Source organism: Papilio xuthus, unplaced genomic scaffold (genome assembly GCF_000836235.2).
Source record: "Papilio xuthus unplaced genomic scaffold, Pxut_1.1 DF827714.1, whole genome shotgun sequence".
Taxonomy (NCBI): Eukaryota; Metazoa; Arthropoda; class Insecta; order Lepidoptera; family Papilionidae; genus Papilio; species Papilio xuthus.
The window spans coordinates 6,420,736-6,446,802 of NW_013530935.1; the positions used below are offsets into that span (position 1 = coordinate 6,420,736).

At 33.3% G+C, this 26,067-nt stretch overlaps 1 protein-coding gene across 6 annotated transcripts in view; it reads left to right on the forward strand.

Annotated features, from left to right (window-relative positions):
- smash (smallish) overlaps window positions 1–26,067 on the forward strand; it is a 108,447-nt gene that overhangs the window by 58,481 nt on the left and 23,899 nt on the right. For all 6 annotated transcript variants that reach the window (XM_013310596.1, XM_013310598.1, XM_013310600.1 and 3 more), the window contains 2 exons: window positions 18,319–18,519; window positions 24,657–24,796. In XM_013310596.1, the coding sequence (XP_013166050.1) occupies window positions 18,319–18,519; window positions 24,657–24,796 (341 nt within the window). The remainder of the gene's footprint in view (window positions 1–18,318; window positions 18,520–24,656; window positions 24,797–26,067) is intronic.

Sequence of the window (26,067 nt, forward strand, 5' to 3'; positions counted from 1 at the left end):
CAGCAGCAGTTAGTGTATACATATTTATGCAGATGACTGTACATCGAATTCATAATTTTTGTGATATGACGTAATATTACATTGACCGAATGTACGTGTAACTTGTTTCTACGTGATTTTGTTGTTATCCTACTTAAGTCACGTATTGTTACTAAATCCGTATCTCTTATCACAATTGAATAAGGTTCAAATTATATCAAAAACATTCACAAAATTTCCTTGTACAATTTAGTTCACACTGTCTCAATATAATTTCACAATCAGAGAAATATAACAAGCTGAAGCTGAAATATTAATTACCAAAAAAAACTGGTTGAGTTGGAATTTATTTATAAAAACTAAACTAAATTCACGAGAATCGATTCGTTCAACTCGCTACTGAGGTTTATATAAAACTAATTATGTTCGTATATATGTTTATGATTTTAATAAATAAAAACTTTTAGAACATTATGAAATGCAATATTAAACGCAACAAGAGCTAAAATTTACTAATTATTTTTTTTTAACCATATTCTTTGATAATGTTATATAGTATTATATTTCTATATTATTCATGTTTAAGACATTCAAATAAGCATTCTTGCTATTATAACTAACTTTAATTACATATAATAACTATCGCTAGTGACTGTATCAACGCGGAATTAAAAAATAATTGTAGCCTCTGTATTCTTCCAGACTATGTTCTACATCTATGCCAATGTAAAGTGACATCCATGCATCCGTTCTGGAGATACCTTTAAATAAACATCCATCCAAACATTCGCGTTTATATTATTAGTAAGTTCTATGTTGTCGTATTCAAATATTTGTATGTATTCGTATATAAATCGTGAACATCAATCAAGTTATCATGACTACCGAGCAATCGATATTTGTATTTTAAATCGATATTCGCATATCAATTACTTGCAATTAATGCCGTCTATCTCGATTCTAATTAAATGTGTTGTTATTTTCTCGGAGTACGATTAAAATTTATGTTTCTGTTGACCGCAAAATCTCTGAGAATAACAGTAGTTGTTTTTATAGTAATTGCCTTTAATAGTTCTATATTACTATACTATACTATAATATTTATACTTAAGTACTCGCGTCCGCAACTACCTCAGTGCAGATAAAATATAGACTAACCGTGGGTTTCTGACATCAAAATTTTTGTTTATTATACAGGTTGTCGCAAAAGGGTACGTACATAGGAAGGGGGATGATAGGGGTGGTCACAAGGGTCACCAGAAAAATAAAATAAAAATTCCCCTCTGGGTAGTAAAAAAAATATTTTTTTTAAAAACTTAAAAATTTTACACCTTCTGGGGCAATTTTGTAACCAATCACCTACAAATATTGCTATATTTAAAAAAAGCTATTATGTTATCGTCAATAACCCTTTATCAATATGAAATAAAAAAAACAATACAACTAACAAAGATTTTAAAGAAAATTAAAATTGCCCCAGAAGGAGTAAAATTTTTAAGTTTTTAAAAAATGCCATTTATTTTTTTTAATACCCAGAGGGGAATTTTTATTTTATTTTTCTTGTGACCACGTCTATCATCTCCCTTCCTATGTACGTAACCTTTTGGGACACCTGTATACACAATAGGTAGAATGATTAGATTGTACTCTTCTACCCACTTATGTAAAACTCTCCCTCTTTAAGAACTTTTAGCTGGTATTAAACTCGCCATTTTATAACTTGTCGCAATTATTGTATTGTTAAAACTATGTGTACAATAAACTGGGAATTTTGTTTTCAGAAACCCACGGTTACTTGCACAAAGTAAATTTAAATATGTTTATTATTTTATCTTCTGTAAGACTTTCAAGTTTTTATCCTTCAAAAATTAATATTATCTTTTGTTTTTTCTTTTTTGTAACTTGTGACATATCGCATTACTGGATTTGGAGTTCGAGGTCGGCGTTCAAAAATGGTGATAATTAACTGAGTCACCGACACCTTAACGTCGAGTTGATAAATAACTGAATTATCTTCATCTGAAATTAAATTAGAGAAAACAATACTATATCTGTGATGTACTCAATATGTCTTTGGTCATCTAGAGTTATAAATGCATATTCTATTTAATAAAATAGCGTTTTCAATCTTATCGTGGGTTTTCCGCAAAATCTCAATAAAACATGTTGTCATCCTTGTCCGTTGTATTTGACAAAACAGAGATAACGAGTTTTTCAAACGGGAATTGGCCTCAGAAATCCACGGTTAGAAAATATCTTTTGATGTTTTTCTGAACCGAATACAATTTACTTATAAATTAATATAAATGCAGATAAATCAATAAGGATTTAATCTAGTTTTGATATTACACTTTTTAATTTTTACCTCGATACTAGCTGACACCCGCGACACCGTCCGCCCGAAATAAAAAACTTTATTAGTAGCCTATGTCTTCGTCTAGACTACGGTCTACATCTATGCCAAATTTCAGCGGAACGCATACAGCAGCTCAGGAGATACCTTCCTACATCCATCCAACCATCTTAACTTTCGCATTTATAATATTAGTAAGAAATGTGTCTAGTAAGATATGTTTTAACCTTGGTAATATGAAGTAATACTAGAAACATTTAATGTCACTTTCGTGTGGGAATCGTTTGAATCACAACTCGTTAACTCATCGTATGTGATTGTCTACAGCGCCATCTGTCGGCGAGTAATTGCATTTTAATTGCTCCATACATTGTACTTAATTATCACAATTTCCATGACTATTGCTATTATTGTCACTTTAACGTACCTTGTGTCTATTAGAATGTCATTTTACCGTTTATGTTTGCTATAACTAAGTTTAATTCTATTTAGTACTCAATATTAATAAGTGGTCAGGTGACGATAAAAAATCAAAGTTTTGTTTCTCATTGTCCTAAATGGTCTCTCAAGAATAACATGAATTTTGAAATAAATCCACATTAAAGTGTATTTGTTTTATAAAAATAAAATTTTGTTTCATATACAGGATGTTTTTTCTTCACTTCTAATAAAAAACAGTTTATAAAATTTTGGTCTGTCTAGACTGAGTGCCTTAAAGGAGGGTTGCGTTATACGTTATAGTACATTTCAATATAGGTATGTCAAATCATCCCCCAGTCCACAAACTGGCCCCCACCCCCATTACACGACGCGTTTGCTTCAGCGTTCAGTTTGCATTTGGGTATGTTTAAGCCAAGGACTTTTTATCAAATTTCTGGACCGCATTGAATCGTATCTCAATATATCGATTCATTTGATTGGATCGGATTGAAATAATCGGAACAAAAAGTTTTAAAATTGGCATTTCCTCAACGAAATTTGTTCATGGTGCGAAATAAAAAAAATGTTTGTGTTGCAACATCATCTTGACTCGTGTCACGCTTGTCTGAACTTTTGACCCATTGATCTTGCATCTGTTATTAGCTATCAATTACTTTGTTGCATGAAATTAATGGCAAAGCATTGGCGACACGAGTTCATATGCCAAGGACTGAATAACTCATATTTTGCAATACAAATGTAAGCGCCATCTATCGACATTAATATGTTTAATTAGTTTTCATATAACCTTTCCGTCATATTTTTATATTATGGAAGTATACTTAATTTTTATATAATTTTAACTTCTTTTATTTGATTTATGATGTTTATGATTAAGTAACGTTTAAAGAAAAATAGGTGAAGGTTTTTAATCACTCATTTTAACAATACTGTGTTGAAAGATTGCGGTAATTTTTTGTTGAAAAAAAAACTTAACGATCATCTGATCTCCGATTCAAGCTGCCAGTGTTAATGTCCCAATGCTTCATAGTATATTACTTGGTAAAATTGCCTAAATTATATATATTATAATTTATACTATATTAGCTGTCGTCCGCGACTCCTTCCGCGCGGAATAAAAAAACTTAATTAGTAGCCTATTTGCTCTTCCATCTATGCCAAATTTCACCGAGATACATACAGCAGTTTTGGAGATACCTTTTAACATCCATCCATCCATCCAAACATTCGCATTTATAATATTAGTAAGATGGTGTCTTAATTTTTTAAGATATTTTTTTATTATATTTTTACATTTATATTAATTTCCATGTCTCTTACTATTTACTAATACTTGTGTATAATGCTTTGACCCTTTGTTAACATTTAATTATTTCGTAGTACTGGTTAAACGACAATTAAACATGTAGAGGTCGCTACTAGCGGAAGGCGGCAATTGCCTCCAATGCACTCAATTGTAGAAGACGATCAGCTGATGTTTTCTTTGTTTACAACGAGCATATACCAGCCAGTATTATTTGTTAATTTTAGAAAGACATTTTTTTATGAAGGCAAATAAGTAAACAACTTTTAAGAAATAGCTGTTTAAGAGTTTCATACTTATCTTTTACAATTACTCATTTAAGTGATCCAACCGTTTAACTTATTTTCATACCATGAAATGTATCAATTTAAAAAAACAACCACGTACAAAATACGAACACCCTGTAAATTTCCCCATTTCGTTTTGCTCTGATTGCAACGAAATAATTCAATTTAATTCGGATAATTGCGTTAAATTCGTATCGATTGATGTTTCTGAGTGACGACCTAAATGCATCAATAGATCCACCATCTATTGTGGTGCAATCTATTGGTACTCAAAAGAAGACGCTTTTGTCTTCGCAATTTGTTCGGTTCCTCATTTAAAAAGTATAAATATCTTTTATTTAAAACTATTAATATAGGGGTGTTGGTAAGATTGGTAATGCATTTGAAATTACAGATGACAGAGCAGTAGTCGTTCTTTCCGCGAATTCAGGTGGCTGTAGTTCGATTGCCATTTTATCTTACTAATATTATAAATGCGATTGTGTGGATGGATTTTAGAAGGTATCTGCAAAACGACTCAACAGATCTCGATCTGTCATAGATGTAGAACATATTCAGATAGAACTATCTATTAATTAAGTTTTTGAATATTAAAAAAAGACTTCTCTTATATAAAGATATAGTCATAACTCCATATACGTTGCTATATTTAAATACATAAACTTGTTTTATAAAAATACGGCATGATTCACCTGTTCCTCAGCTCACGACCTTCACATTTTGACTTTATATGACAAACATGACGTATTCAGTAGACGACTACTTATTTATTTTCATTTAAATTATAAATAACACATCAAATCCAATACCACCGCATAAAAAGTTAAAATATCGAATGACAAAGTATGAACTGAGTTACTTAGGAGTAAGGGAATGAATTATTCGACAACCGTACACATTTACTGGAATAATCCCAGAATATCAGAGACTTAGACTGTATTCTACATGTTATCATACTAAATTAATTTCATTGATAAATCGTTCTGGAGATACCTTCTAACAAATATAATAATAATCCATACATCCAAACATTCGCATTTTCATAAAATTTAGTATATAGGTGGTTTCAGGGGCGATAAATCGATCTAGCTAGGAATCATTTTTAGAAAATGTCATTTTATTCGTGTTTTATCTATAATCAACTTAAACATAAACTTAACTATCGGTAAGATCGAAAAATATTATTCATATTTCATCATTTTATTATTAATTCGTACTCAAATATAATTTCCAAAAAACACAATTTAAAAAAACAAAAATACCGAGCAAAGCTCGATCATCTAGGTACTAATATTAGTAAGACATAAGTATGATATATAAAATTGTCGGTGCGTGACAAGTCATGGTGACATAAACATCTCTAAAATATATTAACATATAAATTAAATCAACTTTGTTAAGGTACTTAATTAAGTTCATTAAAATACAAAAAAGTAGTGACAAAGATGTGTAGGTGAACATTATCAATGATACTGTAGGCGTATTACTCGTCTCTAAACTCATCCGCATTTAAATTGTGTAGATAACTAGCAGTTGCCCGCGACTTTGTCCATCATCCGGAATAGTATAGTTTCCCAATAGTGAAAGAATTTTTCAAATCTATTCCGTACTCGTTGTTTTGAAGCTAGCAATGCAAACAATCAAATCTTTCATCTGTATATATAAGTTTAGATATAATAAAGTTGCGTGGATAAGCTTATTCAAAAACTATGACAATTATTTGCATAATAACACTTTTATATGATGTAAGATACTCACGAACTCTCATTAAATCTAAGACTTGAATCTGAAGGAAATAACCAAATATGTACATAAGTTATTGTCAATTTGCAAGATTTATATACATTTATGGTTACATACAGATATACTTACAGTGCTATACATTATCGAGACGACAACATTGTTGGCGATTGTAAATTGCACACAATCTTGTACAGCTAGAATCGGTTCCTATTTACTGGTCTTTGATTATTAAGAGACAGGACCTGACAAATGCATACTTACTGTCAATACCAACGTAAAAGTTCTGATCTTATTTGCGTGTGTTTTTCCATTATTTATATCCCCCGCGGAATGTGATAGAAATTTATTTAGTATAGGCAATTATTTGCCTAGTCCATTTCTCTATAGTCTAAGTTAGTGGTTCAACAGAGAGATATCTTATCTATGTATATTTGCGTGTCTCCAATTTAGAGCGAACTTTCTCCCGACGCGTGTTGTCTTGATATATTACTGAATGACAAATACAAATGTAAAGGTCAATGTCCGTTACATTTGCTAAGACCCGGTTTTGTTTACGAACACGTAATTTTTCTTATTTTTTTTTCTAAGATGTTTTTAGATCATTTAGAATTAATGATGATATTTTTAGGTTAGGTTTAAATTGAAATATTTTTATGCGTAGCAGTTGAATGATGCTCAATTTTTCTGACATAAAATCTAAGATTTTACAAACCTTTGTATCAGGTATAAGAATGTGTCAAAATGACACACCGTTATGGTTAAATATATATATAATCTATATAATTTACTGCTGTTTCGTAAAAACTAAGTACCTATTTAGCCTATGTATTCCTCCAGTCTATGTTCTACATCTTGCTACATCGGCACAGTGGTCTAGCACTTGACTTGAAATCTGCAGGTTCTTGGTTCGAATCCCGCCATGTACCAATGAGTTTTTCGATTTCTGATTTACATATGTACATTTATCCGACGTTCTTACGGCGTAGGAAAACATCGTGATGCAACCTGCACATATCTGAGAAGTAATTCAAAAATATGTGTGAAGTCAACCCGCACTGGACCAGCGTGGTTGACTCTAGCCTAATCACCCTTAACTTAGGGTAGGCTCCGAGCCCCTCGGTGGGGACGTATACTGAGCTGATGATGATGATGTTCTTCATCTATGTCAAATTTTAGCGAGATCCGTGCAACCGTTCTGAAGATAACTTCTAACGAACATACATCCAAACGTTCGTATATTGTATGATTGTGAACGTGACTAAATACGAAATTGCCTATACATGGATGTGTTAATATATAACTAAGATAGATCTAAACGATGTCGTATAGACATTCCGTGTGAACATAATTCTGATTTAATACAGAATATTAATTAAATGTCACTCTAATAGTTTCTCATTAGGAATATTTTAACATAGTTTAGAAATTAAATTTTATTATACTGGAGTTTTTAAACTAATTTATAACATCTTTCATTAATAGAAGACAGAATATTTGCGTTATTTTTACCGCCATGTTTACTCCAATATCCCGCCATTTTCTATACGCGATCTCCCTTCGTTTCCCCCTGACTCAACAACCAGACGGCGGATATCCGTTGTCATCAAATTGCGTGTCAAATCTCATATTAATGTCACTTTCAATTAGTTGATGACAAATGTATATTTCTTATATGTAAACTATCTGTACCGCGACGCCGTTTGCGCGGAATTAAAAATAATAAGTAGACTGTGTTCTTCCAGACTATGTTCTACATCTGTGTCAAAATCAGCGAGATTCATACAATTGTTTTGGAGATACCTTCTGACAAACATCCATCAATCCATCTAAACTTTCGTATTTATAATATTAGTAAGAAGATGCACTACTACTCAAATAATTTGAAAAATCTTTGGAATTTAACAAGAGTTATCTGGAATTACGCGTGTTTTTACAGAAATATAACTTGACTTAGTATTTTACAGTTTTGCTTGTAATGTTTAAAAATATTTATATATTAAAGTATTAATTTAATGTTAATTTCCATTCATTCCGAGTCAACATATCTAATACGCGTATTATTGTGAAATGCAACGCAATATCGATGGAATTCCGATGCGGTCAGGCGTCGACAAAGGTCAAGATCGCGTGCAACGCGCGCCTTCATAAATTATAATAATAATTTTACACAATTTTGATAAGAATATACTAAAAATACACGGAATAGGTTTTGTAAAAGTTATTTTTTATTTGTATTCAATAAAATTAAAGTTTGAGATTTTAAGAATTTTTTAACATTTCGTTATATAGTTATGCAGTTTACATTAAAAATGATTAAATTTGTTACATTAACTAATCGTTTCAGAGATCAAAAACATATCGTCACGTTTCTCGTCATCTTTCTTTGGCAAAACAGAGATACCAATATGTTTTAAAAGGGTATTTAGCTCTCAGAAACCAACGGTAAGACACTCAGTCATTCAATTACTTAGTTTAGAGACACCCTAAATGTGTCCCTTAGTGAAATGAAAGCTATATTTGATAATTTAATGAATAACCGAATAGTTTCATAGCATATTGTCAATTCATTGAACAGGTCACATAGGGCCGCTGGTACGCTGTACTATGTGGCGATGAATACTGATTATTTCAGCCAGGGGTGTTCAACTCAATACCCGCTATATTATTTTTAAATGAGTTTCATAATCACTCGCAAAGTATTAAGTACAAAAAAGGGTTCTATGCAACTAAATTATTGTTTTTTTTTTTTAAAGCTAATCTTAACTATATTACGATAGTTTATAAAGTGTTTTTTATATCTGTTCCTTTTTCATTTTAAGCTACTCTATATTATTTTTCATAAGTATAAAACGCGAAAGATACTCTATAGTTTTCAATATTAGTTATAAGAACTAGTGTCTTTACCATTCTTTGACCCTATGCGGGCCATAACTTTAACAACTCTATCTAAACGCTAACCATCTGCCACAACCAGATGCAAAGTATGTACTAGTGAACCAGATCTAGTACACGAGGTCAAGAGGGCTGTTTGTACAAGTGTTTGTATTCATAATCAACATATAAAGTAACCTTAAAGTGCATTGTTACGGGAACGAAGTTCAACGTCTTATGAAGATCTCGTACGCTGAAAAGTAACCTATGTGTTTTTCTAGATTATGTTCAACGTCTGTGCCAAATTTCAGTAGGATCCATGCAGCCGTTACAGAGATCTTCCGTTCTTATCTAAACTTTCGTATTTATAATCGAGATATCCTTCCTATTGATTTCATTTTCTTAATACAAGACTTAGTATTTGACCATAGTACTTAGTAATGGCACGAAGAGTCTAGAATATTGTTTCATAGTTATTATCTTACTATGTTTTTCATCGTCCGTAGTGAAACCATTAGACGCACATAACCAATTTACATAGGGTCGTATCAAAATACTAATTACCTAGTGGTAATCACGATTATTCTTATATCTTTTGTAACATAAAATGCTATGCATAAACATAGTATGCTTTCATGTGATGTTCATTTAGTTCAATGAAAGTCTAGTCTAGAAAATTTTGATGACTGATAAGAGATTGTAACGATAAACGAGAGGGCGGGTTAATGTTGGTGACTTTCTCCCTCCAAGGTCGCGGGTTTAATGCCGGTATTGTCTATTGTATTATTGTGTGTATGAGAACATTACAGTCTGTGCTTTGTTCATTTAAGCTAACATAATGAGTAGTTTGATGTAAATTAAGTATATTGTATTTCTAACCGCCGAGTGACTCCGTCCGCGCCCAAATAAAAACTTAATTTGTAGCCTAAGTGTTCTTCCAGATTATTTCTATACCTATGCCTTCTGGGGCAATTGTGTAACCAATGACCAACAAATATTGCTACATTTAAAAAAAGCTATTATGTTATCGTCAATAATCCTTTATCAATATGAAATAAAAAAAAACACACAACTAACAAAGATTTTAAAGAAAATTAAAATTGCCTCACAAGGTGTCAAATTTTTAAGTTTTTAAAAAATGCCCTTTATTTTTTTTAATACCCAGAAGGGAATTTTTATTTTATTTTTCTGGTGACCCTTGTGACCACCCCTATCATCCCCCTTCCTATGTACGTAACCTTTTGGGACACCCTGTATATTATTATTATATAAACTGTCGCAATATTACGAACCATTTATTTGAATAAATACATTTTACAATCAACGTCGCGTTCGAGGTTATTACTATGAAGTCTCTCCTTGAACGAAGTATCATTCATTTGTAACTCTCTAAATCTTTATAAATGCTGTAATATTGTTATTGGATACTAATAACACTGCACTTATAAGTGTCATGTGACGTCATAACTAACAGCTGCGCCGGTTAAAAGACTGCTACAAAATCGTAAGGATTAACTCGTACAGTAACTAACTATAGATTTCTGATTCTAAATCTTAACTAAGGGACTTCTTTAAAGACTACTTAACAACACTGGCCGTGTGTTTTAGACGACAAAATCTCTATAAAGTGTATCGTCATCCCAGTCTTTCACCTTTGACTAAACAGTGATAACGATATGTTTTAAACAAGGATTTTGGTTACAGAAACCCACGGTATAAAGGGGAGCAATTGCAACTTTATTTTTTAAATATACAGATATCAAAAAGACTTAGTGGATTTGGTCAAAAAATAAAAGAGCATCAAATATTTTATTGTTTTTTTAGAATAAAAACCTTAGTTCAAAATCTATACTGCCAGTGATATAAAAACTTAACGTATAATATATATTTATTTTAGCCAGACAAAGGGTCTAATTACTTACATTCATAAAGAACAGCACAGTTGTGGGAGTCTGCAATCTGCAGTACTGCAACTGTTGCAGCAAACTTTTTTGCTGTCGCTGCAGGAATTGCTTGTTTACATTCAAAATACAAACACATCTCTTCAGTTAATTACACTGCAATCTTTATGTTTGTAATCTACAATGTCCGTGTTTTATAATAATGACTACAATTTTGATCTACATTGTAGACTAGACTAGATATAAGCTAATTTAAACAATATTTATCACCATAACAATGCACAAATAATGTGTAGCAATACACATAGCAGTACTCCATAAGCGAGAACCTCTGGCAAGAGAGAAACAAACAGTGGTAGAGCCCGCTTTAACATCTTCGCACGAATCGGCCCGGCTCGCCCGGTGAAATACCACGACCACACACAGAAGACATTCGTGAAGTGGAAGCAATTCCGCGTTTCGTCTGATGAGTGTGCGTCCCGGAGGCCTAATTTAGTCTTCTTTCCCTTCCCACCCTTTTTCTCATAAGGAAAGGATGGGAAGTGGAAGTGGACTTTCCGGATGAGAGGATGCATGGAAGGGGAAAATATTTTCTTTCTGTGCATCCTCTCCTCCGTCGATTACAGGTAAGCAACGCATACAATTGCGTATGTGCATAGGCAACGGTCACTTCGCTATTCAGCGATTTCAGGTGGCCGCTCGCTCGTTTGCTACCTTATGTTATAAAAACCTCTATAAGACAGAAAATATCACGGTCCCTTGGATTCTCGCTTATCCCGGTTCGACTGTATTCGTAGTTGTTAATATAATTCCAAATAAAACACTAAACTTCTACCATAATCTTATACATAAAATACTCATGTCACAATGTTAGTTACCATACTCCTGTGAAACTGCTTGACAAATTTTATTACATTTTTATATGCATATTCAGTAAGTTTGGGAATCGGTTACTATTTATTTTTCAACACCGCGCGGACGGAGTGGCGGGCGACAGCTAGTTTTAATAAACAAGGTAGAAATTTCTCTATCCCTTTCTGTAAACATAAACTATATCTTGTTTACATCCTAACGTTGCTATCATAGTAAACAGAGTCCCCACGCAATGACCGATACAGGGTCATTGACCACATGACCCGCGCCCACATCACAATGCACCGCTATAGGGAACTTATATAATTCACATAACATATACGAGACGAACTGTGAACAACTAAAGCATGTTATGTAGTTCATTGATGTCTGGACTTTACAGTCTTTGGGTGTCATTTTTTTTCGAATATTGGCAGCTATTCAGGCGACTTGAATCCTTCAATGACATATTTATGTAAAAACATGTGTTAAACATATAATATTATCAGGTCATTTATTGTCTTTTATAAAAAAGAGATAGTTGCCATATCTATGTTTCGGCAGTGGAATTTCACTGCAAGGACCATCGTAAAATATTTCATTAATGCATAAACCTTGCCTTTTAAGTGTAAAAGTTTACTTAATTTAAAAAACCTAAAGTCGATTTTCCTTACAATTGTGTTTCATTTTCATACGAACAAAACCCTACTTAATAATGCATCCTGTTTTTGCGGTCAGTAATGTTCCAGATCTTTCTTACATAAATGTATTTCAAGTAGGTCAGTTCTGATTTGACATACGTCTACGTTTTATACCAATTTTAATGTCTGACTCTTTAACATATCCATACATTTACTTCTTTATGGAATACGATGATGACGAGCAATCGGGTTACCATCTGCAAAAAGAAAATGAGCCCCAAATGCCTTACCTACCGCTATTAAACAAGACAAACAGAAAAAGTATATTATTTTCCTATCCATCCTCTCACCCGTCATCTCTCCTTTCCTTTTCTACCCATTCTTCAAACGAAACGCAGAAATAAAAAAATGTTTTTTTTTATCTTTGACACCGTCTTTGTCTACCCTTATACGATTCTATTTATAGTCTGTAGATAATGCTAGCCCACTTTTCCCAGCAGCTGCCCTCTCTACTGCAATGTTTTCTAATCTCACTATCAAGTATAATCTGTGATGCGCGCTGATGAATGAACTTTGGATGTGACTGGTGTGTAGTGATGTACCGCTGTCGTCTTGGTCTCGGTTCGGATATTTGTGGTCTTTTAGTTCCATATTGAGTAATTCTAAATCAGCTGTTTGTGAATTTTAAATTTTTAAATCGACGTTCCATTATGCTTGACTTTCATTTGCTTTTAACTTTGCTACTCATTTATTTATACATTGATTAATAAAAAAATATCTAGGATAAAATATTTTATATATATTGTTTAATGTCGTTCATGATTTTAATACTTTAATAATGTTTTTATTATTCATTTTATTAAAATACAAAGCATGGTACAAATTGTTCTATCCGATATTTTATCGATATGTTCCTCGAAGACCTGACGCGAACATCACTCACAAGCACCTCTTGTATTCACTGAGCAAACAAAGCTGCTTTCAAAGCGCACACGCACACTACACTGTCATCAACTTAATAACTTAATGTGACTTAATCACATCATATAAAAATTAGAAACTAAGCTTACTTTGAAATTAACACGTGTGAAGTCTGAGTATAAACAATTTAATTCTAAACATCAACTGATAATATTTATGAGAAATCTTAACTATGGGTTTCCGAGTCCAAAATCTCCATTTCAAACATATTGTTATCTCCGTGTTATCAAAGTGCATGACGATATGTTATATACAGACTTTAGCCTCAGAAACCAACCTTTAGTACTTTGAAGGTCCAATCACAACAAACATTTGATCAAACATTGGAAGTAATAATGACACAATATAGTTGTGTAATGCATATGGTGCATGTGAGCTGCATGATAATTTCCTGCTCCTCAAAACCCTCACGTCTTCTGTGAAAGCCTCTCTACGGCGGCGAACACTAGTCTCAGTGCGTGTGTTAACTTCGTGCGGTAAAGTCCTTTCTACAGATTAAATAACGATTTAGTATTAAACAATATTTAAACATCGTCCTGGCTACGTCTGTCTGTTGGTATGTCATTTTGCATCTTACTTCTTATCGTATCTTACTAATATTATTACTATGGCATTGCTGATGTCCATGGGCGTCGTTAACACCTCGGTGTTCCCGCTGCTCGTTTGCCCCCTTCTGTTATAAAAAAAATATATAAATAAATATATATTTATATATATATATATATAAATGCGAATGTTTGGATGTTTTAATGTTTGTTTAAATCTCCAGAACGGTTGAACGAATGTTAATGAAATTTGTCATAGATGTAGAACATAGTCTGGAAGAACACAAGGTACTAATTAGGGTTTTTTTTTTAATTTCGCGCGGACGGAGTCGGTATTTATAGCTCGCTATTAATGCATTACGATACTTATTTTGTCTTCCATAATTCTATAAGCATTTGTACATTTTTTTATTACGAAGTTAAAACACTTTCTTTATTAACTTTATAGTGATTTAGTCACGATTTGTGCATACGCTGCCTGCCCCATTAACCGAAATGTCGCGGCGTATCATTATATTTAATAGCTTACGATCTATCATCTCACACTTTCCAGTTTAATTATGATTAGCAATTGCCCGCGACTTCGTCCGCGTGGAAATAAAAATAGTCTAGTAATATGTATAATATAACATGTCAAATATGTCGCCCGTAGTTCGTGAAGATTCCTAACAGGGAAAGAAGTTGTCAAATCGGTTCAGTACTTTCGAAGTCTATTCAATGCAAGAAAAACAATAAATATAGATAAAAATTTAGATGTAGCTTTGATATAATAAAAAAGTCTCGTCTGTTTTTGATTTATATTAATCTTATATATATTTTACTATATTTACTAGTCCACAAGCCTTTATGGTGTATTACATTTATTCTCGTTATAAGCGAAACTTAGTGTTGATGAAGATCTTTAAACCGAAATGCTTCTTGATTAATAACCACACAAAAATGTTGTCTTTAGTACCTACAAATTACATCTTGATTCCAAAAACAAAACCAATTTCCTAATAATATATGTAGGTATTCATTACCAGTGGTTTCCACTGCCGGGAATCTTCTACAAAAACATGTTCTTATACAATGGAAACTCATGTGCAGACTTACACTTTCTTATCATTTACAATTTCATGTTGGACAATCGTGCTGCATGTAAAAGTGCCAAGTGTCGTGTTAAATATTTTATCGCAGCAATATTACGTAAGGCTATGATCGGACCACTTGGGAATACATACTGATAGAGGCTTTCAAGTGTTCTTTCTACTATACTGTCTTTAAACCGAATTCAAAATTGGTTGTCAATTCCTCTTATTATATTTTCTATTTTTGTTACTTCATAAGTCAATTCCTGGTTGTCAGATTTACATAATTCTTTTCTGATTCAAAAGGTATTGAGTGTCATTTGCTTCCATTGTATATAATTAAAAAACACTTTTTATTTGCGGCCTAGGTAGGTTATGGGTTAAAACAGTTGTAAATGAAAAACAAATTTATTAGTTCTAGGCTAAGCAAACTCAATGGGACTTACTAAGCTAAGATACTGAGTAAGCAAAGATTCAAAATGCAGTAACTAATATTTATCTTTAGTTCTGATATCTAAAGTCTTGGCTTAATAGATTAAGATCGTCGTTAGATGTATGTTATGTCCTAGATTTAACTTAAAGTTACTATTTAGTAATTCCTAAGACGCTACGCCTAATAATAACTTTCCCTCTCATATAGAATTTAAAAATAGCTCTCCGTTACGCTTCTTCACCTCGTGTCCGTTATTACTGCCTGTACAAAAACCGTAATGGATCAAACACGTAGCAATGACACGGCCGTCGATCGCAAATCTATGCGGCCGCACGTTTTGTGCAAATAATGTTATGTTAACACGCAGCTGAAGGACGTGGATTGAATTTTAATATCAAAATGGTTCCGTACATTTAATATTAATATAGTCTGGACGAACCTATAGGCTAGTTATTAAGTTTTTTTTTTATACTGCGCGGAAGGAATCGCACGCGTCACCTGATAAAATTCATCATAAATCCAAACTAAACGTCTTTTTAAGTAGAAATTAAGTGTGACAGTTAACTATTAGTTTAACCTAAACGCCTAACGGAACTCTTTCGGTGCCGCGTATTAATTATAACGATGGTATTTTTGCATTTTTAATAAAGCAATATTAAATACCACTTTCCCCAGTTGGTGGTGGAAAAGCGCGAAAGTTAGTTGTCGTCCGGGGGCCGTGGTGAGCGGTTGCGTAACGCCGTACAAATAGAATTAGCTAGCCCGATAACTCTTAACCGGGAGTCTTAATATACATCGCATGCCGCGCGATGTGGAACGAACGTGGACGAATATAGCTACTGCACTCGGTTGCAATCTTGTCTGTTTGTATGTCGCTTTTAATGAGTCATCGCATTCGTGTCGCGGCCGGATTTATTACTGAACACTTCCGGTGGTAATATTTGTTTTAATAATAATAAGTAAATATTGTAGATAATATAAGGATGGATCTCAACGAGTTTTATAAGGATTCCTAATTGTTTACCTTGACATTGTTATTGTTCGTATTCGTTTGCAGATAAATGGGTATCGAACTATTTTAAGCTAAACCGAATTATTTCTTATTATAAAAATAATTTATACGAAAAGGTATAAAAAGGGTTTAACCTTATAATCATTAACAATATTTAAAGCCATAAAGTTACAAAGAAAAAAAAAATTCGAATAACACACAAGATTAGCTGCTTACATTTATTTCTTACGTTAGTGAAAGTGTGTGTTTGTGTGTAGAGGCATTTATATACGTGCTTCGTTCAATTTTCGACAGCTTTCTCGAGGTGAGAATGGAGATGCGTCTTGTATTCCACGCATATGCTAGACACATAACGGTTGCATAATGCGGACTACATAATGTTCGCGCACTTTTGTACTTGTTTTGAATGATAATTTTTCTTGTTACGATAACACTTTTGTTACTCTTAAATAACATATAGGGATTTCATTTTACTATTAAGTTTGTATATACGTAATACATTATGTACTAATAATTTTGAAATTTAAGCGTAGTTAGCAATAAATTACTCATAATCTGACTAACATAAACGAATGTTTGGATGGATGGATAGATGTTTGTTGTTGATATCTCCAGTTCGTCTATCTCCATGGATTTCGCTGAAATGTGGCATAGATTTAGAACATAATCAGGAAAACCACATAGCTTACTTATTGAGTTTTTTTAATCTTCTCAGACGGAGTCGCGGGCGACAGCTAGTAACCTATATTATTGTAGAATAATCAATTCTAGTTATAATAAATTGTTAAGATAAAATAATCCCGTTATTACTAAATACAACACAGAGTTTACGAGAAAAAGTTAGGTACACACTTTTGTAGAAGCGTCTTAAAACTCATAAATTTAAGTTTTTTTTTTGTGTTCCGGAACAACGGTGTATCCGATACACGTGCGTATGGGTTTTTTAATTTTTGTTTTTTTTTTGTGGTTAACGACCCTATATGCAAGGATATAAAATGAACTATACCAGTGGTTCCCAAACTTATTTAGTCTACTGCCCACTTTGGGAATAAATATTATTTTAGCGACTCCATATTTTCACATATTTAAAACCACTATAACTTCAATATAAATTAGTAAAATTATTGTGAACTATAAATGTATATTAACGGAGAATTCTAAACGAAACTTTTACTATAACCCGCAACTTGAGACCTGCAGCGCCCACAAGGGGGCGTTATCGCCCACTTTGGGAAAGACTGAACTATACGGTTGATTAGAAAGACATTGCCTTTTTAGGATATTTTCAATCGTACGTGTGTATATTATAACTATTATTGCTTAAGCCTGCCAACCTTTTATAGTAGACTATTGTAATATAAACAAGAGATTAAATTGTATATAACTTGACTTTGCTGTCGCCCGCAACTTACGCATAAGCACGGCGAAATTAAAAGTTTACTTAGTAAGTAGGCTATATGTTCTTCCAGACTGTGTGATCTGTGTCAAATATCATTAGGATCCGTTGAGTCATTTCGGAGATCCATGCATACATTTCGTATTTATATGTTTCTTTAAACTAAAGTCATAATTATTTTTTATTCATAAATAAATATAAAAAAATAAAAATCGATTGTTAAGGAAGTAATATGTAAGCTTAATGACATTTAAAATTACTAGAATTAAATGTTAAGAATAAGTGAAAGCAAGTTGTGCAATAATTGCTAAAATGAACTTGCACTACTGTTTTAACTGTTCTGTGGTCCAGTTAGACAATAGGACAATTGCTACAATTACTTATATATTATATACAGTTGTGTTTATGTTTGAGATAAGCCTTTATGTAATGCTAGAAATTTTACTATGGATTAAAATTATTTAAACAAATATCTCAGTCAGTATTAAATAGAATTGTGTTATTTGACAGACGACAGACAGCGCGGATTTCCTGGCGGTGCGTCCACACACAGCTTCAGTGCTGCCGGGCAAGCCCGCTGGCAACCCGCTGCAATTCATCAAGGTCGGGCCCGCTGACCTCGGCAGCCGTGCGCGGGAACAGCTGCGACGAGCGCAGGCCGCAAAGCGCGTTGAGCCTGCCGCGCTAGAGAGACAGGAGGACTGGCAGTCTGTGAGTAACAATGAGCTTTAACTAACCCAAACCACGCGTTGACGTCGCTGCATCTACGCGTCGTCGACGCGTCAAGTGTTACTAACTATTTTAACAAGTTTTAATCTAAGCATCTTTTAAATATAGAACTATCAATAAGGTGGAGATAGAAGACCGAAGTATGCATGGATGGATTGTTTGATAGATAATATGCACAAAAAGACAGTAAATTCAGATATGACGGCTGACTAATGTATGGAGAAATTATCAACTCACTGTGCCTTAGTAAATAAAAGGACATACTGTTGATGTAATTTAAGACCTATTTTATATGAAATAGAGTCGCATTTAGAAAGTTTGAGACGAAATTACAAATGTACAAAGATGTAAAATTGCCAGTTGTGTTTAAATCCGGTGAAACTATAATATTATATTGATAATTATCACGTACTATTTGTTCTCGAACATTCCTCGCGTGATCTATCGGAGCCGGTGAGTTGTGCGTGCGGTGTGTGCGTGCCGCTTGCCTCAATGAACTGCTACTTGTATGTCTTGTCTATATATCAAATAGTACAAGATATTAAAACGATACAATAATTTGTACAGTGTCATTCATATTTTATTGCTTTTGAAAATGATTTAAAATAAGAAGCAGGCACATACTTCTTACTAATATTATAAATGCTAAGTTTAGATGGCTGGATGTTTGTTAGAAGGTATCTCCATAACGGCTCAACGGATCTTAATAAAATTTGACATACATGTAGAACATAGTCTTTAGGAATACATAACCTTATTATTTTAAAAAAAATTGTATCCTTTGAAGTCGCAAGCGACAGCTAGTTCCAGATATATGTATTTCTGCATGACATTTGCTTCAGTTTAAACGCCAAAACACAAATAATTTATGGTAATTTTTTTAAGATTGTATAGCTATAGATTTTAATATACGTGTATTATCAGTGGAAATGCAGAGTAAGAAATGTTGCCTTCAATCCATGTGTTTGCCATCAACATAAATCCAGAACACTCTGCTGTATAAATAGACGTCCGACACCGACATTGCACTACAGCGACATTGCAACTAATTGCACAATTACGACTCGTTTTAGCTTTTTGTCGTAACGTCTTTAACAACGGAGACGCGCCGCCGGAAGCATCTCGCATACTTAAACCTCGAATGTGCGTCGTTTCCGCCGATCGAGCCTTAGGGAATGATAAACAGACAACGTTGAGAATTCCATCTTGCTTTGTTTATTTTTATAACTCAGCAAACACCATTTTTAGATGTCGGCATTCTTGTTCTATGTTAAACGTAAGCCCAGTTTTTTGTCTTGAACATACTTGTCAAGTTTACTGTATATTTATAACATCACGGATTAGATTTAGTATAACTAAACCGATACATAGGGACACCCTTAGGGCTCAATTAACGTATCAGAGTGCGAAAATTTTGTTTGGATTAAATTACTGCAGAAAAAAATCATTCTCTTTGTTAGAACAGGTGTTTAACTGTTTTTAAATTGACTAATTTTAGTTTCTCACTAAAGCACCCAAGTTATAATAAGGTAAAGTTATAATTACTTTGAAGCTTGATTAAGTTAGCACTTGTATAGCTCATCGATTTCTACTCAGATCTTAATGTGACCTTAATTAACGGTTACACAGCGAGAGACCTAGAATTGAGGCTAATTGGACCTAACTCATTGCCTTCCGTGTTTAAACCTAGCGTATACCAGTTTTTAGAGCATTTTTTTTAAATCGGTACGCATTTCTTGACCTGCAATGTTATTTATCCAATAATGTGGCTTGCAAGTTGCATGTGGTAATTCAAAAATCGATCAATAGATGGCGTTGATAAAACAAAACGCAATCATAATATTTTTTTTTAATAAAAAGATTATTCACTTCGAATATTAGTATATTTTTTACAACGTAGTTTATAAATAGATAGTTTTATTTAAGTAATATTTTTAATGTGATAGCTGGCCAACAAGAATACCTCAACCTAGGTTAAAAAGAAAATAAAACAGCAGTGGATTTTGGCGGGAATGAAAGTACAAGATGTAAAACCCAAGAAGTGACAACGAAATTGATTGTGAACTTGTACTTTATTGTAAATAGTGTCTTAACAAAGTAATGAAGAAGATATTTGACCTTTCTATATTTTCATAAGTCTTTGCGTACTTGTTTTGTTAGTTTCATTATTTATCCTAAGGCAACGCAATGCTAGGTAACAAGGCAATATATCAGGATGATTTATACATTAGCAATTGTAATATTTAGTTTGTATAATCGTGCTTCAAGACATTATTCATTTCCTTCGTGTAACAGCTTACTAATAAATTAGTCTCACTACAATCCCGTAGTTTACTTTGTTTAGAGGTGAATGAAACGATATTCTTAAAAAAAATTAACTAACATGATAAATGCGAAAGTAGATATATGATAGATGTTTGTAAGAAGGTATACCCAGAACGGCTCAAAGGATCTTGATAAAATTTGGCATAGATGTAGAGCATAGGTTGCTTATTTTTACATATTTTATATTTATTTTTACATATTTTATACATAAAAATGATTGTAAAACTAACATTAAGTGTTCAATGTTAATGTTAAGTATATCTGACTATAGGTTAGTAAATTAATAGATACGGCAGTTTATACACGTAGTTAAAGTCCGTGTCTAAATTTATACAATGTCTATGGTATGCTTTATGTAATTGATATAAATTTATGCGTCGTAAATTCTTCTGTGAGTTACATTTGGGATGATAATGAGGATATTATAAGCACAAGAGGCGCCTAGTTAACTGGCGACCGTGTAAATTGGCCGCATAATAATAAGGGTATGTTTACATTAGTTAACATTATAATGATAACCACACAAAAGGTAGAAATGCTAGTCAAAGCGTCTTTACAAAAGAAATACTGTCTCTTCTAGTCTAAAGTTGTATGAAAATAAGTCATGTTGGATATAAAGGATATGTTTATTATTAGTGGTCCATAACAAATACATCTTCTTTAAATGCCATTCTATATTTTTTTAATCTATGCTTTTACCTAAGGCGAACTTTGGACCCTTTGCCGCAATTTTATTATTCGTTAACTAGATCGTTATACCGTATGCCTGGAGACCTTCATACTAACTAATAACAACAGGTCGTACGGAGAATCATTTGACGTGTGAAATGCGTGGTAAAGAATTTTAGCCGGACGCCCAATGAAAAAGCCTACCTAAGTCCGGCTTTTTTCCGGACGTCTCACTCGCACCCCGCATGCGGCCGCTAACGACTAATGTAATTGCGCCATTATATCGCTTTTGTTAAGTTCCAAAGCAAATGGTGGTAATTTTTTTGCATTACAGCAACGCGTTTACTAAGAATCGTTATAAAAGTGCCGGATGGTGTAGCAATGGTTGTGTAAGACAGTTCGCTATAAAAATATCCAAGACCATTCGAGACGGCGTATTGTACCGTACTAAGTATTATTGCTGTGGTCCAAGTGTACACAGCTAAGTAAATAAATACGTACACATTTATGACCTGCGTGTATATTTAGAATTAATCTTGGAACAAAAATCTCTTTTCCAAAAAAATGCATCGTGTTTCTCGGATAGGAAAACTTATCTTTTATATACGAAAAATCCGATATTCTTTTGAGTTTAACAGTGTTAAAATTAACAAATTAAACATCTTTGAGAAAATTGTATATCGTAGAAATAGCTAAAATTTCAATATTATTATTTTTTTTTGTACAATAATCGCTGAATATTTCTTATTGGACCAAACATGGCAAAAGAAGAAACGCAGCAACATTAGTAGGCGAGGGAAATTAGGATAAAAACAGTTTGAATGCACACAACACGCCGCCAACTGCCTGCCACATACACAAACGTTGCTATAATAATTCTAGCTACCATTTACAACATATATGTTTTATGAAATACTAACTTTCGCCCGTGACTTTATCCGAGTGTAATTTTAAAAAGTCTGGAATAAAACATAGCCTATGTTACTCATTAATTATGAAGCTTTTTAATTGTAAAAGAATTTTGGAAGTTATTTTTGAGTCTATCCTCGGCTGTATTTCCAAACCAATACAACTTAGGGACCTTCAAGAAGCGAGCATACCATTTCCTTAAAGGCCGGCAACGCATCTACAGTTCCTCTGGTGTTGCAGATGTCCATGGGTGTCGTTGATCACCTCGGTGTTCCCGCCGCTCGTTTGCCCCCTTCCCTTATAAAAAAAAAAGTTTTTCCGTCAAAGAAAAAAATGCAAACAATTTCTCTTTTTCTAATAATATTTAATATGAACTTGCTATGGCACGCGGCTTCGTCATCGTGGTATTATAACACTGAGCTTATGTACAATTCCAGACTTGAGTATATTAGTTCCAAATTTCATCGAAATCCTTTAAGTCATTCTTAAATTACGAGGTGACAAACATTCATTCAAACATTTTGCATTTATAATATTTATGAGATAAATTAATTTCGAAAGTATTAGCTATCGATGATTCATCAAATTAGTTTTTTTAATTACGTAATATTATTGAAAGTAATCGGTATTTAAAAGTAAATGTTAGAACGTAACAATTGCATACAACAAATAAACAGCGGAACGATTTCTTGTTAAATTACGGAAGAATTGTAAAACGAAATACTGACGAAAAAAGTTCTGTTTTTATAATACACGCGATTTGTCATGTCTACTCTTTGACGACATAAAACGTGTTGGCTTTTACCTTATTACTAGCAAAAGAACATTACCACGACACATGCAATCTGTAAATTATCGAAAAATATTTATTGTATAATTTTAATACAAAATATTCATAGTGAGTTTATTCTTTTACAAAATTGAACCTAATAAGAAGATTATTTTGTCTACAATGTCTCGAGATCACTTACCGTGAGTTTCTAAGACCAAGATGACTGAATAAAACGTTTTGTTTTATATCATAAGGTGGCAAACGAGCGAGCGGCCACATGAAATCGCTGAAATAACGAAGTGACCGTTGCTCATAGATATACGCAATTGCATATGAGTTGCCTTACTTTTAATCGACGGAGGAGAGGATGCGCAGAAAGAAAATATTTTCCCTTTCCATGCATCCTCTCATCCGGAAAGTCCACTTCCACTTCACATCCTTTCCTTATAAGAAAAAGGGTGGAAAGGGAAAGAGGACTAAATTAGGCCCCCGGGACGCAAACGTCGTATCGTTATCCCTGTCATTATCATTGAAAAAACAGAGACAACAATATGTTTCAAACGAGTATTTCTTTTGGGAATTTCCCAACTATAGATTGTTTATTAAATTTGTAATGTTTAGTGATGTAGATTTTCATCATTTATAAATTCCTTAAAACCAGATCTAATAGTAAGCAATACATCGCGCGGCGAGTGGGAGTTTCGCAACAGTTGCCCTACTTGCCGGCAACTATTTTAATATCCGCCGCGCAATGTACGATGTTTATCGTTCAATCATCGCTGGCTCTAATCCGATGGTATTGCCTCGCAAGGCTTGCATTGCGCTTCCTGTATGGCGTGGGACATGTTCAATTTCAAACTACATTCATTTGAAAGGAAATGGATTTTATAACTAGGTAACTTCATCCTTTATCGTAAATGTCGTGACTAACAGGTTTGTTTATGAAATGAATTTACCAGTTTCCTCAATGAATAGACCATGCTTTAAGCACTCAATTATTTTAGTATTCTGATAAAGAAATTACTTTAAAGAAATAATTATTGAAAACATACTTTTACTAGACTTTACAACAGTTTAAAAAGATTCGCCATCAAGTTCAACAAACAAGTCCTTTTATCATCCGATAATTTTAGACAAATTTATTGATGTCATTAGTTTTATCTTTTCTTTGTAGTGTACCGACTAATGTCTAACATAGTTCTAGGATATGATTCAACAACAACATAATTTCGTAACCTAAAGGGGTAGACAGAGACCACGAATCTCCAATTGGCCCGATCCTGACATAACTCTCTCGCTTCTACATTCATACATCTACGCATACCAATAGTCGAATTATATAGTAGCATAGAAGGCGGGAATCGAACCTAAGACAATGTGTCATATGTACCCTTAACATTTGGGCTATTGGTGCTTTTCTTACATTATTGCGTGTTTGTTTTAGAACCTGGACAACTGGAAGTCATCGCGGCGGAAGCGTGTGGAGCACATTATTGAGCGGTGCGTGGAAGTACGCCGCATGGAGTGCGAGCCCACCCAACCGCGCGCCAAGAGCAAGACGTTCAACGAGATGCTGGAAGAACGGTCAGTATATGCTATAAGATTCGAACTTTATTGCGGTCATCGTACTTTTACTCTGTGAAGAAAATGTTTTATGTGAAATTCCGAGCGGCCATAAAGTGTGATGGAAACTTTGTACCAAGTTAATTTCAAACTTTATTTGATTTATGAAATCTGTTTGGTGTAGTTCAAAATTTTATATGTAATTAGATAAAAAAACAGTCGGCTGATTAAAAATTCCCTTATATTATCTATGTTATATGTCAGATATCATGTTGATTTCGATTGTATATGATAACAGCCATCAATATGCTGTAAATCTTTAAGTTATAAATCCAATACGATTTAGTTTTTATTTATAGACAAGATTTATATAAATGCGTTTCTAAATCAAAGAACTTTGTATACTATAATATATATATGAAACAAAACGTCTCGTGTCTATATTCCATGACGGAGAAAGGTGGGAAGTATCCCGTATCCATGACGTCACGGTTGGGGGGTTACATAAATTCGAACTGGACACAAGGAAGCTTTCGTCGGGCTGTATCGGTTACCGAACTTCCCTCACCAGCTACTCACCGAGCTAGTATTGCGTTACAGGGCATGAGCCTTGCTGAATATCTCAGATTTATAGCTACTCTTATGAATACATAATATACTTTATCTCATCTTGTATTTATAGATATTAGAATAATATAAATACGAATATCTGTCTCAATTTGTCCTTCAAAATTAAGTACGTTACCCATTTACAATTAAATTATCGCATGTATTCCATTTATAGAGATTGTTGCCTCACGAACCCACGGTAGTTTATTCATAATACATTCATAAGAAAGGAATATAAACTTAAAAAGTGAAAGAAATATGATATATACAAAAACCATAATGTTTTGTTATTTAATCTATTAAACTTTCTAAGTCTGGAATTTAATCTTTTAAACCAAGATACGTCCTTTAACCTAGCAATCACAGCTTTTATTCTGAGCAAAAGTAATAAATCCGCAATAGTGTGAACAGATAGAATCAGGCTAACATTAAATCTCCATTAACCTAAATTCATTGATCCTCGCGACGACGAGCTTGGAAATTAATAACAAGATAAATCTGTCTCCAACGACGCGATCATATTAAATTATTCAAACTTTCGTGAGACATTATACTAAACTGATATATAAACATGGCTAACTTGAACAACAACACCACCGACGCTTTGGTATCAACATCGTCGACGACGCCGGCGCACCCCGTGCCCAAGGAGCGCAGGCGCGCAGTAAGCGACGGGCCGCTTC